A 16,077-nucleotide genomic window follows, 5' to 3' on the forward strand; every position below is an offset into this window, starting at 1 on the left:
CAAAGTAAAACCCTTGCCACTAAACCAGCTGACTGAAGTCCCAGATGCAATACTGTTTGTATCTCTGGGAAGTGAGGCAATAACACTGGGAAGTGAGGCGGTAATATGGCAATTACCACCATAGGTGCCGCCAAAGGGAACAAAACAGAAATCTTTGAGATTGCCTCTTTAAGAATTTCAACTTGGTGTGATTGGTCTTCTGCTAAAAAGACACTTTGACTTATTCTTTGTGCTGCTCCCTGTCAAACTGTCCTCACACTGTTGTGGTACGGAACCTCACCGTGGCAAGGGCTGAACCCAGTTGTGTCTGTGTTTGTGTGTGAGAGATCTTTTCCCTTTTTATAATGCCTTTCACTTTATGACATTGGCAGATTGACATAGCAGGTTACAGTTGACGATAGTTTCTGTTTGATGCAAGTCATCTCTGTTTGGCATGAGTATACTTATGGATAATTTCAGATACAACCTTTCTTATTTTGGGGGAATTTGACTTAAGAATGAGGTTGGCATTAGAGTGTTGACATCTTGAGGGTGTAGTTCAGAGTTCTTTCAACTCTGTTCTTTCATAAAAATGTAAATGGATGGCACTTATTCACTGTAGTTAGTATCTGGTATCTTTGGCCCTTGTCTTGATCTGCCACTAGGGGGCAGCTTCCCTCGAGTACAAACAAGTTCTTGAATTAATTTGGCCATCTGGGGTTCTGTTAAATAGCTACAGAGCAAAGGCTTCGTCCAATCATGTCTGTATTTAGCTTGAGGTTTGGTGACGATGACGGTTGCACTATAGTGATTTTCGTTTTATAAATCTGTTCTATATTTTCATGAGCTTTGGTGTTTGAGATGCGATGGAAAACATTATTTCTTTAGAGACATGACAAACCAACGAGTTATATTTCCCTGACTAGAAGCCTATAAATTAGAAGAAGCATCATCCTATAATGTAGATAGAAGATCCATTCTACCAATTAACAATGGAAATGTACTTGGATTCATATTCCTATGCTAAGACGTAAGGCATTTAGCAGATCTAGTCATTTTCTACATTGAAGTAGTAACGTCTATAGTTATATTAATGACCCTCGATGACGCGTGCTATTCCTCGTTAAAGACGGAGCATGACTACGCACTGCTTCACAAGCCACAGTTTTCACTTTACCTCTCCCCGCTGGGTCTACTGCGTCATTTAGGAAGTGCATGTGTCCAACTAAAAGTTTTTTTTATAAATGCAAGACAACCCGAGAAGTCCAATTTTATATCGTAAGAAAAACGAGCATGGCGCGTATCATTGACGCACAGCAAATGAGCTGGATGAAAGAACACGGTGTTAAGTTAACAACTCAAGACATGGATCGGTTTTGCTCAGTGTTTTTTTTATGCAAGTATTTTCTATCTATATTTGTTATTCACGATCGTTTTACGTTCTCATCATTGCAAAGCTAGAGAAATTGTTATTTTTTAAATGGAGCTTTCAAAAGTATGACTGGGTTTTTGAAAGGAATAAAGGAACTTATTATGGGATAGGACTGTAAATGATGCCAGATAGGTCGACTGTTGGGTGAGGTTTAAAGGCTACAAGGAACAGGTTTATTCCATAACACTGTATCTTAATAATCATGTCAAAGCATTTGCAAAGGCTACTGTTTCTTTAATGTATTTATTTTGTTTGTTTATTCGTGTTTCTCTTTTAATTTCAAGACAAAGAAAAGATTCACAATGCACTCTATTTTCTCTTTCATTAAAAGATGAATTTCAGGGGAATTGGTAGTGAATGTATAACTCTTAGTCGTTTGTCTTATTTTCACAGTACTCATGATGTGACTCAAGGTCTAGATAATAGAATATCTAATACATTTGAACAAATAAAAAGTTGTTTTGTTTATTCTGCTCAAGTATTCTCCAATCTTTCATTTGCAATTATATGGGGAGCAAAAATGGCTTTGGGTTAAATAATAACTCCGTTAATATTAATGATATGTTAATTTCAATTTATGAGAGCAATATTTTCGGCATAGCTTATGCATGTTTGTTGAATCTGAAATTGTGTTGGACCTCCATTGAAAAAATCTATTAAGTAATTATAATGGATTGAATTTATACCTAGCGCTTTTCTAGACACTCAAAGACGCTTTACAGTGAAGGGGGGGACCTCGCTCACCACCACCAGTAATTGCTGCTCAAATTATAAATATAGGCCTAGTTGTCCGATTGGCTTACAAAACTTCTGGAAAACATGAATGGCCACGAAAAGTTGGAGTTGTGTTACTCATGCTTTTGTAGTTTGTAGCGTTGGAGTATATGTACGTTTTCCATTACTGTAGGAGTTAATCGTTAAACCTTTAAGATGCGTCCTAGTGTAAAGAAAAAAGCATCACTATCATCGAGCAGTCGATTTTTTTGTTTTTTGTTCAAGCAAATCGATTGTTAATTGAAACATAAAAAGACTTAAAAAATGAGTAAGCCATTGGATACTGCCTCTCTTGGGACAACAAGCGCATGTACACAACTCTTTAAAATGACAGGGGGGGTCGGGGGAGTCCGAGCTACATATAGGATGTAGTGCGCATGTGCAAACATCTACCCAGGTAAACCCCACCACCATGGCGGCGCGAGGCCATGTGCAGGATCCGAACGACAGGAGACTCAGACCGATATACGGTAGGGTTTCAATGGGAAATAATACCTACGCGTATTGTGTAGCTGTGCATTAACCCTCACATCGCATGTAGTCGTGCGTGCTTTTGTCCAGCACGAGGTTTAGTTCATGGTAACACTGCGGCCCATGAAGTCGCAGCCCCGAACATTGTTGCCCGCAGCGCCGGATGACAGTGCACCTTATCTCAGTGTCATGCGGTGACCTCTCCCTGATTTATACTCTAACTCCTCGTACTTGTATTCCATCGACTGGCGTGGTCCTAGGACAGCGGTCTTTTGATGAGTTGGTGTCTGACGTTTAGGAGAATGCAGAGTGTGCTTTCTGTGCTAATGCTAGCCCTTTGACAGCTAGCTAGCCGTCTATAACAATGTGTTAGCAGGACCCAGTATAGACATGCTGCACTTGGTATGCTTGTTTAAACATGCTTTTTGCTATTTAGATGCATGGTTGCAATCTGTTGCACCTCTGCGATGTGCCAGCGGGGTGAACATTAAACTAGTGTGTCGGTAGCATTTGCTGCATACTTCTGAGTAGAAGATGCTAGCAGCTACCTCAGCCTAGTAATGTATGGGATCACTGGCTCGCCCGGTGTGGCTTCATTCTTCACGTTGTCCACTAGAGATGAATAAAGCAGTAAAGCAAATCCTTGAGTTCCTGCTTTTTGGGTTAATGACGTTTTGGTAACATCTTTGTCTTCAGGGTCTGTACTTTATACATGTGTTATATGTACTATTAAGGTCACTGTCCATATGACGCCTTTCTTTCACCCTGAAAAGTGTCATGAGTCTTCGTGTGGGGCCAGTGCTAAAAGGGTATAATCTATTTGGTGGCAATAGACACGTAGCTCTGCATACGTGTTTTTGTTAAATGCAGAAGATCCCAAAGGTCAATACACTTATTCAAAGATTTCATCAAGCTTGAATGTTTGAATCAGACCTGCTTCATTATAGGGCGCCATATCTGATGGTCCGTCCTTAATTACTAAACACATGTTCTCGTTTATATACTATTGTGCTTCATGTCAGTTATCACAGGTCACGAAAGTGTCAAGTTTACTGGAGAGAATAGACATGACCACAATGTACTGTCTAGTGCAGTTAAATTTGGCTGCCAGCTGTCTGTCTGTGTGTGTGTGTGTGTGTGTGTGTGTGTGTATCGCAGGGGGCGTCTTCAGAACTAACAGGACAAATATGACTAGGCGCTCTGGGACAGACCTAATTATACTATTTAACTGAAACATGGAACAGGCTTTCCGTCATCATGAATGCTGTATCAATTGCACTGCTTTTTTAATAACGTATAATGACTCCTGATATTCACAATATTGTCCATGCGTTCGGTTTTCCACTAGATTACCTCGATAATGGCAACAATAAGATGGCCATTCAGCAGGCTGACAAACTGCTGAAGAAACACAAGGACTTGCATTGTGCAAAGGTAAATTGTTAAGATGAATACTCTTGAAGAAGCCAGAGGGTTCATTTATTTGAATAATTAATAGGATATTGTTTTGCTCAATTTATTTTTAGTTTAGCCAGCTAAATATTCATCGCCCTTAACAACGCCACATTAATACTATGGTGTTAACCACTAGTTCAGCAACCCTGGTTAATGAAAAGATGCTTTAAAATAATTAATTAACAACAAGAGACTAGATTCGTCTAGATTGGCCCCTTTTGAGACGTAGCAAAATCCTATACAGATCATTTTCTAGAACTATGCCACACCAGTGCATTTGAACTTGTTTCCATACGTCCTTAGGATAATCCATTATCTGATTATCAGTTAATTGTCTATAATAGGGGAACAGCTTTCCTTATGATACAGAAATGGTTGTATCTGCATTCAGTTGAAGTATAAAGTGTACTCTGAATCTGTTTCCTCAAGGTCCTGAAGGCCATCGGTTTGCAGCGAACTGGGAAGCAGGACGAGGCTTTTACCTTGGCACAGGAAGTGGCAACGCTGGAGCCCACCGATGACAACTCCTTGCAGGCTCTGACCATATTGTACCGAGAGATGCACCGACGTGAGTCACAGCGCAGTATCCTGAGCACACACTTCAGTTGTGCTCTCTGCAGTTGTAGTTTTCTTTAGCGAGGAATAAACCACAACGATGATGATGTACTCCGGCAGTAATAAGCAACCCTGGCTCTGCCTCGGCCGCTTATACCACAGTTACAGACAGTAATCGGATACGAGTTACTTTCATCTATAACATAGTTTTCTGCTGGATTTATACTAGCTCATTGATGCGGATCGGTTACTTTCATCTATAACACAAAGGCAGAGGCGTCACGTTATTACAAATGGTGGACAACCGTGAAATGTTATTGACCATTCCAAATCAATTCAACTATGTTATAGTGGTGATAAATGTATGGTTTAAATAATGTAAAAATAATGTAAACCTCAGCTGTCAGTAATGTTTCCATGCATCTTTGCATCGACATTTCTGCTGACCTTATTGTGAATACTTTGTAGACATATTTTCCGTAAATGTATGATGGTCCTGTTCCACGGCGGCCCCAGGATGCAGTACCTCTCATCACCGTGTTGTCTGGTTTCAGCCGAACTGGTCACCAAGCTGTACGAGGCGGCGGTGAAGAAGGTCCCCCTCAGTGAGGAGTACCACTCGCACCTCTTCATGGCCTACGCCCGCGTGGGGGAGTACAAGAAAATGCAGCAGGTTTGACCGGCATCTCCCCAAAGTGTGTGTGTGTGTGTGTGTGTGTGTGTGTGTGTGTGTGTGTGTGTGTGTGTGTGTGTGTGTGTGTGTGTGTGTGTGTGTGTGTGTGTGTGTGTGTGTGTGTGTGTGTGTGTGTGTGTGTGTGTGTGTGTGTGTGTGTGTGTGTCCAAGTGTTTAATACCAGCTAGATGAAGGCAGTCTATGTTACCCACAGTTCATTAAGCGATTTTGATTCCACACTAAATGCCAATCTGCATTCTTCTCCTTTTCTGTTTACAGGCAGGAATGGCTCTCTACAAGATCGTCCCCAAGAACCCTTACTACTTCTGGTCCGTGATGAGTCTGGTGATGCAGGTCTGTGCAGGCCTCCATCCTGTGTCACCAAAGCCGACGTTCATCAACACTGTTGACTACTCAGGGTCTAACGTGTGTGTGCGTGTGTGTTCAGGCCATCTCCGCCCAGGATGAGAAGCTGGCCCAGACCATGTTCCTCCCCCTGGCCGAACGTATGGTGGAGAAGATGGTGAAGGAGGAGAAGATAGAAGCAGAGGCTGAGGTGTGAAATTGGCCATTTTGTTATCAATAATGCTTAACGTTATAGAGCCAATAACTTTATCAACAGGGTGATTGGCCAATCGATCAAACGTCCTGGGAGGGCCCTCTCACCTGGGATATCACAGCAGATCGATTTTTTTTTAAAATCTCTTCTAATGACACACCTGGTGGTATAATGCGGGCTGCAATGTCTGTCGTGTCCGTTGGAAACGTTATTCTTCTAAAGACACTTGGAGTGGGATGGCGATGTGGGGCTTATGATGGTTATTATTGTTACAATAGATGTGTCTGTGTTGTTGTTGTTGTGTGGCTTCAGGTGCAGCTGTACTTTATGATACTGGAGCGGCTGGGGAAATGTGAAGAGGCCCTCGAAGTGATCAGGGGCCCGCTTGGTGGTAGGCGCTTGTGTTTTTATGTGTGTGTGAGCGTGTGTGAGCGTGTGTGTGTGTCTGTGTGTGAGCGTGTATCATTATGGGTGCACTACAATAGAGTCTGACCATGCCACGCTGTGTTTCTGTATCCCCCCCCGTAGAGAAACTGACCAGTGAGTTACAGAGCAGAGAAAGCAAGTGTATGATGCTGTACCAGCGACTACAGCGTTGGCCAGAGGGCAATGCCCTGGCCAGCAAGCTGCTGCTCAAAAAGTAGGAACCCCCCCCCCACGCCCTTATTAGGCTGTACCGCTCATCTTCATGCTTGCGATTCATCTGCTTCCTGCTGCCCTTGTTTGGCTTTACTAATGTTTTCTGCTCCTGTGTTGTTTTAGCCCCGATGATTGGCAGTTCTATTCTTGTTACTTTGACTCCCTCTTCCACCTGATTGACCAATCGTGGAGCCCGCCGGAGGAAGGAGAACAGTGAGTAGCAGAGGAGGGGGAGGGATTTCATTTAGCTTAATTAGAAACTTTCCCGAATTTGGTTATTTTGAGGTAATGGAACTTGCTGATTCTACATTATTGCCTGTCCTAGATAGCTCTATTTGTACATCCTGATCTCTTTTTTAGCACTATTTTAAGAAGCAGGGTTGGTCAGCTGTTGGGTTAGCCGGTGACATGTTAGCCATGCAGGGTTGTGTATTATGTGGGTGTATATGATTTGCCAGCAGTAGCTATGTTATGACATGACTCAACCCTATAGCCTCTTATTATGCTTGGTAAATGGTCAGTTGTGTGCTGTCTGTATGTTATTTGTTACCTACACTATGCAGGAAGAATTCCCTGGATGGATTGACGAGTGGATGGCTGCATTTTATTGTTGTGAAACCTTCGGGCTCCGATATTCTTTAGTCTAGTAAATTGTTGAAAAGTTACATTAGTGCAGGTTAAGCTCACCAACCGAGCAGACTTGAGAGGTTCCCACTCCATATCATAGCCCATAAAACACTCCTACCCTCATTGAAGCCCCTCGTCTCCCCTCCCACCCTCTGCCGTCCCTCCCCAGCTGTACAGAAGGTGGGGTCCATAACACCGTGGCCGAGGCCATGACGTTTGTGGAGGACCGCATCAAGGCGGAGGACCAGAAGGAGACCCGGCAGCTCCGGGGCCCTTACCTGGGCCGCCTGGAGCTCATCCACCGGCTGAGGGAGAGGGGCTGCCCTGAGGAGGCCCAGCTAGGTAACCCACAGACGGGCCTCCTGCCCTCTTAAAGGGGCCCTTTGTTTTATTGGTCATTACAAGCCATGTAATGACGTGTCCACGCAGATGCATAGCTCTCCCCCTTGTGGACTGCGCCAACTTGTACGCTGGTGTTTGATCAGTCCGCGCTCCACCTGGGTGGAGACTCCCAATTGTGATTGTCACCAGTCAGTGAGTCTGATATGTCGTTCCCGCCTCTCTGTCGCTTGGCTCTGTGTGCAGGGGAGCCGTGGGATCTGATGACGCAGTACTTCAGTCAGTTTGGAGACAAGCCCTGCTGCATCACGGACCTGAAGCTGTACCTGCACCTGATGCCCCCTGAACAGCACCTCAAGGTCTGTCGTGGCTCTCTCCCTCTCTGTCCGCCTCCGTCTGTCACTCACTCACTCACTCACTCACTCACTCACTCACTCACTCACTCACTCACTCACTCACTCACTCACACTAAAGTGCCGTGTGTTCTGCGTGTCTTGTGTCGGTCTCTAGTTCATCCGCGGGCTGGGGGAAGCGGTGCCTCTCGGCGGGGAGTCTGAGGAGGAGGGCGGCTCAGTGTTCCCCGAGGACACCAAGGCGCTCCAGAGGCACCTGTGCGTGTGTCAGCTGAGCCGCGCGCTGGGCCTCCACCACGCCCTCAGCCCTGAGGGGAAGCTGAGGGTCATCAGAGACCTCAAGGCCCACTACCACCACGGGCTCAAGTTTGGTGAGTCATGGCTGTGGGCATCTGGGCGCATTTCAGCGGTGTTGCTAGTTTATTGTTATGGATTTCTTTTGTAGTGCAGAACGGGGTATCATTTTGTTATCTAATGGCATCTCCGGTGTTAAAAAACACGTAACCTTGTTGCTAACCAAGTCTCAGTGACTCGGTACATTTCCCAATACAAACCATGAAGACCTTTTTAAAAGAACTTAACTACAGTATACACATCTTTCTCCTTCTTGTTTTGCATAAAATTAGTGAATATGTGTGTGCTCAAACAGGTGCGACCGCTCTGAAGACGGAGCTGCAGTTTTCCGACATGTACTGTCTGATGGCCGCGCACGTGTACGTCGACCTATGGAAAGAGACGGGTCAGTATCCCCTTCAAATGTATTGGAGTCCTGATCTGCTTCCATCCATCTGGCTTTTTCGTTTGTTCAGTTTATAGTTATTCCTCCTTCGTTCTTTCCTTCTTCCTCAAATCGTTCTTCCCCTTCCTTCTCAAATTGTGTTTACCCTCTTGCTCAAATTGTCTTTTACTTTCTTCCTCAATTTCGTGGGCTTTTGGCTTTCTTTGTCAATTAGGCTTTCTTTCTTCCTTCCTGCCTCTATCCTTCGGTGTCCTATCTGATGTGTGCCCTGCTCCCTGCTCCCCCCAGGGGAGGAGTCCATGGCCTGGCAGGGCATCGGCCTGCTGCAGGAGGGTCTGTCCCACTCGCCCTCCAACGCCCAGTTCAAGCTGCTCCTGCTCCTCCTCTACTGCCACCTGGGGGCATTCGAACCCGTGGTGGACCTCTACTCCAGCCTCGACGCCAAGCACGTGCAGCACGACACCATAGGGTCAGTACGGGCGCGCACGCACCCGCACACACCTGGCAAAAATATACACTTGGTATCGGATCAATTTAGTATCAGCATTTTTTTTTTTACCTTTTTTTTTTGTTGTGAAAAGTGAAAATATCCCCTCTCTTACTTTTTAGGTATCTGTTAACTCGTTACGCTGAGCCTTTGGGTCAGTTTGCTGCAGCCTCCCAGTCCTGTAATTTTACCCTCAGGTTTTTCCACTCTAACCAGAAAGATGTAAGTCATCCAATGTCCAGCCATTGTTTATTTTGTCTTTACTTTTAGTATAGAAGCTTTACTAGGAAAGGCATCATCCAACGTTATCGAGACATTTATCCGTATCCAGATTTGTACTGTTTAACTTTAACATTAATCTTTGAAATGTTATTTTTTCTCCTTAACATCTCCATGTATTCCTCATTTTTTTTGTCTGTTCCTTTTTTTTTTTTTTTCATTTCCTATTTATTTCTCATCGCCGCTGTTGTCCTTGTGTGTCGCTCCACCAGACCTCAGAGTACATCATCCAGGCGTATAAGTACGGGGCGTTCGAGAAAATCCCAGAATTCATTGCTCTGCGCAGCCGGCTCAACCAATCGCTGCACTTCGCTCAGGTCCGCACGGAGAGGATGCTGCTCGACCTCTTCCTGGAGGCAGACATGTGAGGATTATACTCGCTCCCTCACACTCACAGAATGGCGACAACACAAATAAACGTCCTCAACTTGGGAACAGCATCAAAAATAATTAGAATTGTGAATTTTAAATGATACAAATTCCCCCCTATATTGGATGTGGCAACACCGAGTTTTTTTTTTTTTTTTTTTTTTTTTTTTCCAGTAATAAAAAACATATTCAGTCAAAATGAATATAATTATAATTAAGAAAATTCAAATGTGTAGAATAGGCCACAGTTCTGCTCTGTGCAGGAGAATTGTCGCGCCGAGAATTGACGTGCTTCCTTACAAGACCGGTAACCATAGCAACGCCGGTAAACAAACCCCGCGAAGCCCAATCCCTACATGAGCTCCCCGCGCTACGGCCATCCGGAGGCGTACAGAGCTTTTGGCCGTGATATTATGATATATAAAATTATATTATATATAGAACGTTATAAGACGCTGAGAATTGGCGCGCTGCCAGCCGCTGTCACCGAGTGCGAGAGGAGAGTTGACGGAGAAGATGGCGGTTGACCTATAGTTTCAAAGTTAATACCGGTAATACCGGTGTTGACACGAGCGTATTACTCGGTGTGAAAATGTCCACACCGCGGCAACCCTAGTTCCCATGTATGATCACATGTGACCACAGCCAGCGATGACTGTGCTGGAGAAACAGGATGTCTGAAACAAGCCGTTTTTAAAAGGTTGAACAGCACACAAGGGAAGTGGCATCCTTTTCACAGGAAGTTAATCTTTGGTGGTTTGGATGTGTAATGTGGTGTGGTCTTTCGACAGCGTGTTGAGTCTGGAGGAGAGTGTGAAGTCCATGAGTTTGACCCCAGAGGAGGACGACATCCCCTGGGACACCCTGAGAGACAACCGAGACCTCACCGTCCTCACCAGCTGGGACCCTAGAGACCGGTGGGTACTTTCAGACTTTCCTTTTTAAGTCTGCAGATGCTGGCCTTCTGCCTCACGTATATATATCATTTTTATTTTGTTTCTCTCCAACTAACTTGAATATCTTATTTTTGGGTGTGATGATGAGTCGTGAATCCGGCATTAAGGAGAATTCTCCACCCCGGACCTTCGACGTTCACCGAACAATAAAATACCCCATCCTACATATAAATCCTTTAACGTGCTCCCGTGCTGAAAAATCCAATTACTATAAACACCATTTTTAATCTTTTACCATTACCTTTAAAAACGACCACGAACCCGACCCCATTAACTCAAACTATGACCTTCAGACAAACATTTCCATCGACGATAACGTGCCTGTTACGTCATTCAGAGCCCAGTTACAGTCTGTACGGTCTCATCACGCCTGTGTCCCCCCCCACCCCCCCCACCCTGCTCCCCCAGGTCTCTGACTGAGGAGCACCGGCGCGCCTCCATGGAGGAGGAGTGCCTCTGGCTGAGGATGCGCTCCCTGACGCTCCGCCTCCTGGCGGCCCTCACCGCGCTGGGCCGCGCCCACCAGCAGCAGAACTCCCTGGGCAGCGAGAACGGCGTGGGGGACAAGGCCTCGGTGGCGGCCCGCCTCTTCTCCCAGCTGGAGCAGGCGCTGCAGAGCGCCACCTGCCTGTCGGAGAAACGCTCGCAGGTAGGTTCTACAGCCAGGTCGGGAAGGGGTGTCCTTATTTGGGCAGCATTTGATTGTTTATTTTTGAATGTATTGGTACATTCATGTTTTAATTGGAGGCGGGAAATTTTTAATGTTTCACAATTTCACCCTGGGCTTGGGGGAGCAGCTATAGATTTCCTAATATTGACGTTGTGGACTAGAAAAGACACAGAATTTGAACCTGTGAGATCTGGATGGTCTCACAAGGGTAGCTATCGGTGGTAGGGTGGTTGTTCAGTCGCACCTGAAAGGCACTGGTTTCATCCCCAATGTCCACAGCCTAACCCTTGAGCAGGATGCCTCGACGCCTGCCTGCTCCTTAATGACATCGCTCTGGATAAATCCGTTTGTACCCAGCAGCAATATGATAAGATCTCATTTATTTGAGCTTGCAGTTCAATTGTCGTTCAATTTAATTAAAACCCGCTACATAGTGTCTGGAGCCTTTTCTGAGGTCATGGCTGGGGTGTTTGTGTAATGCTTGGCTTGCTGTGCGGTTGTCCTCTCCAGTATCCATTCCTGGGCCCCCCGTCCACGCGGCTGGCTGCGGCCCTGGCCTGTGGGAGCTGCCAGTGTCAGACCTCAGCGCTGCAGCTCACCGTGCACCTGCAGGAGCTGGAGACCATGGGACTGGGTGAGACACAAACTTCCAGAATCGTTTCTATAGATATCCATTTGTTACTTAAAAGTATATAGTTTTCAATATATTCTTGTTTATGTATTTAAATATTTTTTCCTTAAATGAATTATGGTTGTGATAAAGAAATCTCTTGTCCGGGTTAATAAAGTACATCCTTTCTTATCCATTATAACAGCATCAGCCTTCCGGTCACCGGTGTAAATTCTAATTTTTGGTTTGTTGTCGTCTTGTGTATAGATGAGTCAACAGAGCTTCAAACACGGATCTGCAACACTTTTAAATCTTTAGTAATACAACTTCAAGGTAATATGTTTGCTTTGTTCATGTAAAATAAATTGTGTTTTTTATTTTGAACCCCAGACCAATGTTTGGGTCAATATTTGATGTTACACAATGTCTTATTGTTGTCGTTTTTTTTGTTGCAGAAATGTCAAATAAATGCAAAGGCGATCTTTTGGAAATGAAAGACAGCCGGTTGAAAACCCAGCCCTCCCTATTAGAAAACCTAGTCTTCTTTCTTGAGGTGAGACATTCGATACTTACCACCATGACACGCACTGCATCTCCCATACCGCCACCATGTGGTGCCAAGCTGCTGTAAACCTGTAAACACGCCCGCTTCGCCCCTCTGCTGCAGACGGTGAGCGTGGTGCTATGGGTGGCCAGTCAATGTGCTAAGGTGATACGACCGCTCAAGGCGAGTCTACAGAAAAAGAAGAAGAAGAAAAAGGACACCAACACAGCCACGGTAAATCCTTCTCACTTATGTCACTTTTTCTCACCTTTTCCCCTGTTGTGTCTTTCACACTGCGGGCAAGTTATTGGTGTACAGTTAAGAACTTTAAGGCCGATTTATGTTACGTAAGCGCAAGCGCAAGAGGCCCTTGCGCGCCCTTGCGCACCCCTTGCGCGACTTCTCACGGCTTGCGTGCGTCGGGCGATTTTTCTAGACTTGCGTAATTTTTTACGTAAGCTTTTACGCGAGCCGCGCAGCCTGCAAGGCTGTGATTGGTCTGCTGGTCTGGTTACTACTTCCTGTCTGGACATGATGTCGTTTTAACAACACATTATGTTGTTTTAAAATGTAGAGAAATATGCACATTTATACAACCCCAATGATCAACAACTTCATCACCCCTGTTCCTCTGTCTGTTGCCATCATTCACTGTGTATGGGGAGAACACGATCTGGCACATAAACAAACCAACGACTCCCACAGACAAAGACGTCATTCTCGAGGTCGTCTTCAACGAAAAACTTTACTCCACCTACTGTTCTGGCGGTAAATTGCTTGGCAACACGCGCAACACGCGCAACCTAAAAGGGAGCATGAATTGCTTTGAGTAAATTTTGCGCAACAACGTAACACCAACGCTGAAGCATGCAGCCGCCTTTACTCTGTAGCTTTAAAATAATTGGTTGCGTTGTTTACATGCAGGGCGACACTTTGATCGGAAAAAAGACATTCAGTGAGTTTATCGACAAATAGTCTTGAGTTTAATATCAGGATCAGAAGTGCATCCAAGCCGCTGCTGGGCTGGTTTCAGCTGCTATACTAGCTTGAGGGTCCAAGATAGCTTGAGCTGATGAGCTAGCTTCAGCTCCTAGGCTAGCTAGACCGGTGGGCAGGGCTACAGCCAATAGTGAAGAGATGGTTTGTGTTTTCTCCCCGGTCTAGCCCGCGGTGGTGTGTGGATTCCAGGTGCTGACCGGTGGCCTCCAAGAGGTCCTCAGCCAGGTGCTGGAGCACATCAAGACCCAGGAGCTGGGGCTGACGGCTCTCAAGCTTGCCTCTCTCACCCTGGAGCCACACACACAGGTAATGACAACGCACACGTAGCCCCCCCCAACCCCACACTGGTAACCTCCCCCACATGCATGTTCACACACTTATTTTCACCTTAATGGTGGTGGTGTTCTTTTCTTGTGTGATTAGCCTCAAGGTGACTTTATAAATACGATCATAATGATGTTGACGATGATAATGATTATGAGGACGTCCGGCATGATGTAACTCGTTCGGATATTAATGGTGATTATTGTTTCTCTCAGGAGGAGGAGTCTTTTATCAGGGCTGGTATGGACAAGGTGCACAGCAGTTATTTACGCTCGCTGCAGGAGTTGGGAGATCTGCTGAAGAGGAGAGCAGAGACGCTAAAGACCCTCAAGATCTGACACGCCATCGCCACCCGACACCCCGATCAAGATCATTGTTATTGACACATTCGCCACCCACCCCCCCTGCACCACTCTCAATCTTTATCTTGGCTCATTGTTTACACCACACCCACCAGCTCCACCTAACCTCCCCCCAATGCCAGCTGAAAAAAAAGAGCAACGTTTTGGTTGGAATCTCCATCTCCCCTTCCACTACTCCTCCAGTTGGGTCCATGTGAATTGGTCCCGGCCTTCTTCTCCACTTTCCTCCCTCGGCCGAGGCGCTCTGTATCTCTCACGTAGCACAGCAGAATCTCGTGAAGTGCTCTTGGGGAAAATGACACGGCAGTTACACAGTAAGAAAATGAAAAACATAGCAGCGAAAAATAGATGATTATAAAAGAGCAGTTTTAGATTTAACGACTTATAAATTATTGTACATAGTCTGCAGAGCTAAGCCTCACCATCACGGCATCAACTACTCTTTGAGTGAACAGGAATATAAAGAGAGACAATAAAACCACTATTTCCATTGTATGTTAGTTATTACGACCACCCCCCCCTCCTCCATTTTAATTTGTGACAGAGTTCCTTATTTTTTTTTAGCCTCACACAAGTGTTCTCCATTGGTTGCTTGTCCTACATGTAGATATGGAGTTTGAATAAGATGGCACTGTTTTAAATCTGCATCCATCACAGACACGACTTGAGGCCACAGCCGAGGGGCCAGAGACTGAATTCACTTGGTTGTGTTTTTAATATTTTAATTTTGCGTGTTCATTATTGTATCGGGGGAGGTTCATTCATGTAGTTTCAGTATTAAAACCAAATGAATTGAAACGTATAAGTCACACAAATTAAGGATTTAACTTAGGATGTCAGCTGCATTACTCTCCTGCCCCCCCCCCCCCCTCCTCTGATATACTGGTTTCAAAATTGAACATCCACAGAACTCTTTTATATTGCACCTTCCAAGTGAGTTGAAAGTTTCAGAGAAGAATATGGTTGAAGACTGTTTATGATTATGTCATAATGAATGCTCCACAAACACATTGCCTACATTACCTACTGAGCCATTTTAAGTACAAGCTGTGTTAATGCAATAGAAGACGTGGATGTCAACTTTTTCAACAACTAATTGAAAGACTGTGCTTGTATATTTAACAGTAATTATGACAATGAGGTTAAAATAAATATCAACACATGCTAGGATTAAACTAAAACCAAGTGCCTGTGTTGTCAATACATGTACCCATTCAAAACTCAACCAAACTCAAAATGCTCTCAAATCTTCTCATGTCTGTTTTTCTACAAAGATGAAATGCAATAGAGGTAGGTTTTGTGACTCTTGGTTGGCTATTTGCTTTTGCACTAAACTGCCATAACCAGTTAATGTATTTTCCACAGCTATTTCAACATTGGACCTAATTTGTAAATAGATTTAAGATGGTACATTAACTAAACTGCTGCAGTAGAAAATCCATTTGTTGTGTTTTGTTTTGCCTTGGTCTACCGCCTCCTTTCAAATACACAGGATATTTGGTCTCCTACATCTTGATCAGCTTGTGAAAAATTAATACCTTAAAGATAATTTTCAGCTGACTGCATAAGGAACTAAATTAGCGAGGGAATTTCATGCAACAGCATTAGCAAGAATAAGCCAAGACCGCAGCCATAAGCTTTCTGACCCCAAAACATTGCGAACTTTTAGTGCTGTGTTAAAAATTCTAAGTAAATCAGAATTTAGAGTTATCTTGACACCCATTTGTATATTCATACAGAGACGTCTGGTAAACATGCCTTTGTTTTGGCTTCTGGCCCACCCGAATCATTAAGCTTGAGAAAGTTGTTATCCGAGTTTTTGTTGAGGTTGAATGTTTGTTGAATGAGTGTCATCCTACCCTTTCATTATTTTGTTAAAAAA

The 16,077-nt window shown here is 44.6% G+C and overlaps 1 protein-coding gene across 1 annotated transcript; it reads left to right on the top strand.

The window, feature by feature from the left end:
* Positions 1 to 2,528: 2,528 nt before the first annotated feature.
* Positions 2,529 to 15,632, top strand: naa25 (N-alpha-acetyltransferase 25, NatB auxiliary subunit). Its single transcript, XM_060038502.1, has 24 exons — positions 2,529 to 2,655; positions 4,005 to 4,090; positions 4,541 to 4,679; positions 5,221 to 5,339; positions 5,619 to 5,693; positions 5,788 to 5,895; positions 6,211 to 6,289; positions 6,427 to 6,538; positions 6,661 to 6,750; positions 7,334 to 7,506; positions 7,750 to 7,862; positions 8,014 to 8,227; positions 8,506 to 8,595; positions 8,884 to 9,064; positions 9,205 to 9,304; positions 9,574 to 9,725; positions 10,522 to 10,647; positions 11,095 to 11,335; positions 11,867 to 11,990; positions 12,234 to 12,299; positions 12,422 to 12,519; positions 12,634 to 12,744; positions 13,675 to 13,815; positions 14,049 to 15,632. The coding sequence occupies exons 1-24, from the start codon at positions 2,598 to 2,600 to the stop codon at positions 14,169 to 14,171; spliced, it is 2,919 nt and encodes a 972-aa protein (XP_059894485.1). The 5' UTR covers positions 2,529 to 2,597; the 3' UTR covers positions 14,172 to 15,632.
* Positions 15,633 to 16,077: the final 445 nt, after the last annotated feature.

This window comes from Gadus macrocephalus, chromosome 19 (assembly GCF_031168955.1).
Source record: "Gadus macrocephalus chromosome 19, ASM3116895v1".
Lineage (NCBI taxonomy): Eukaryota > Metazoa > Chordata > Actinopteri > Gadiformes > Gadidae > Gadus > Gadus macrocephalus.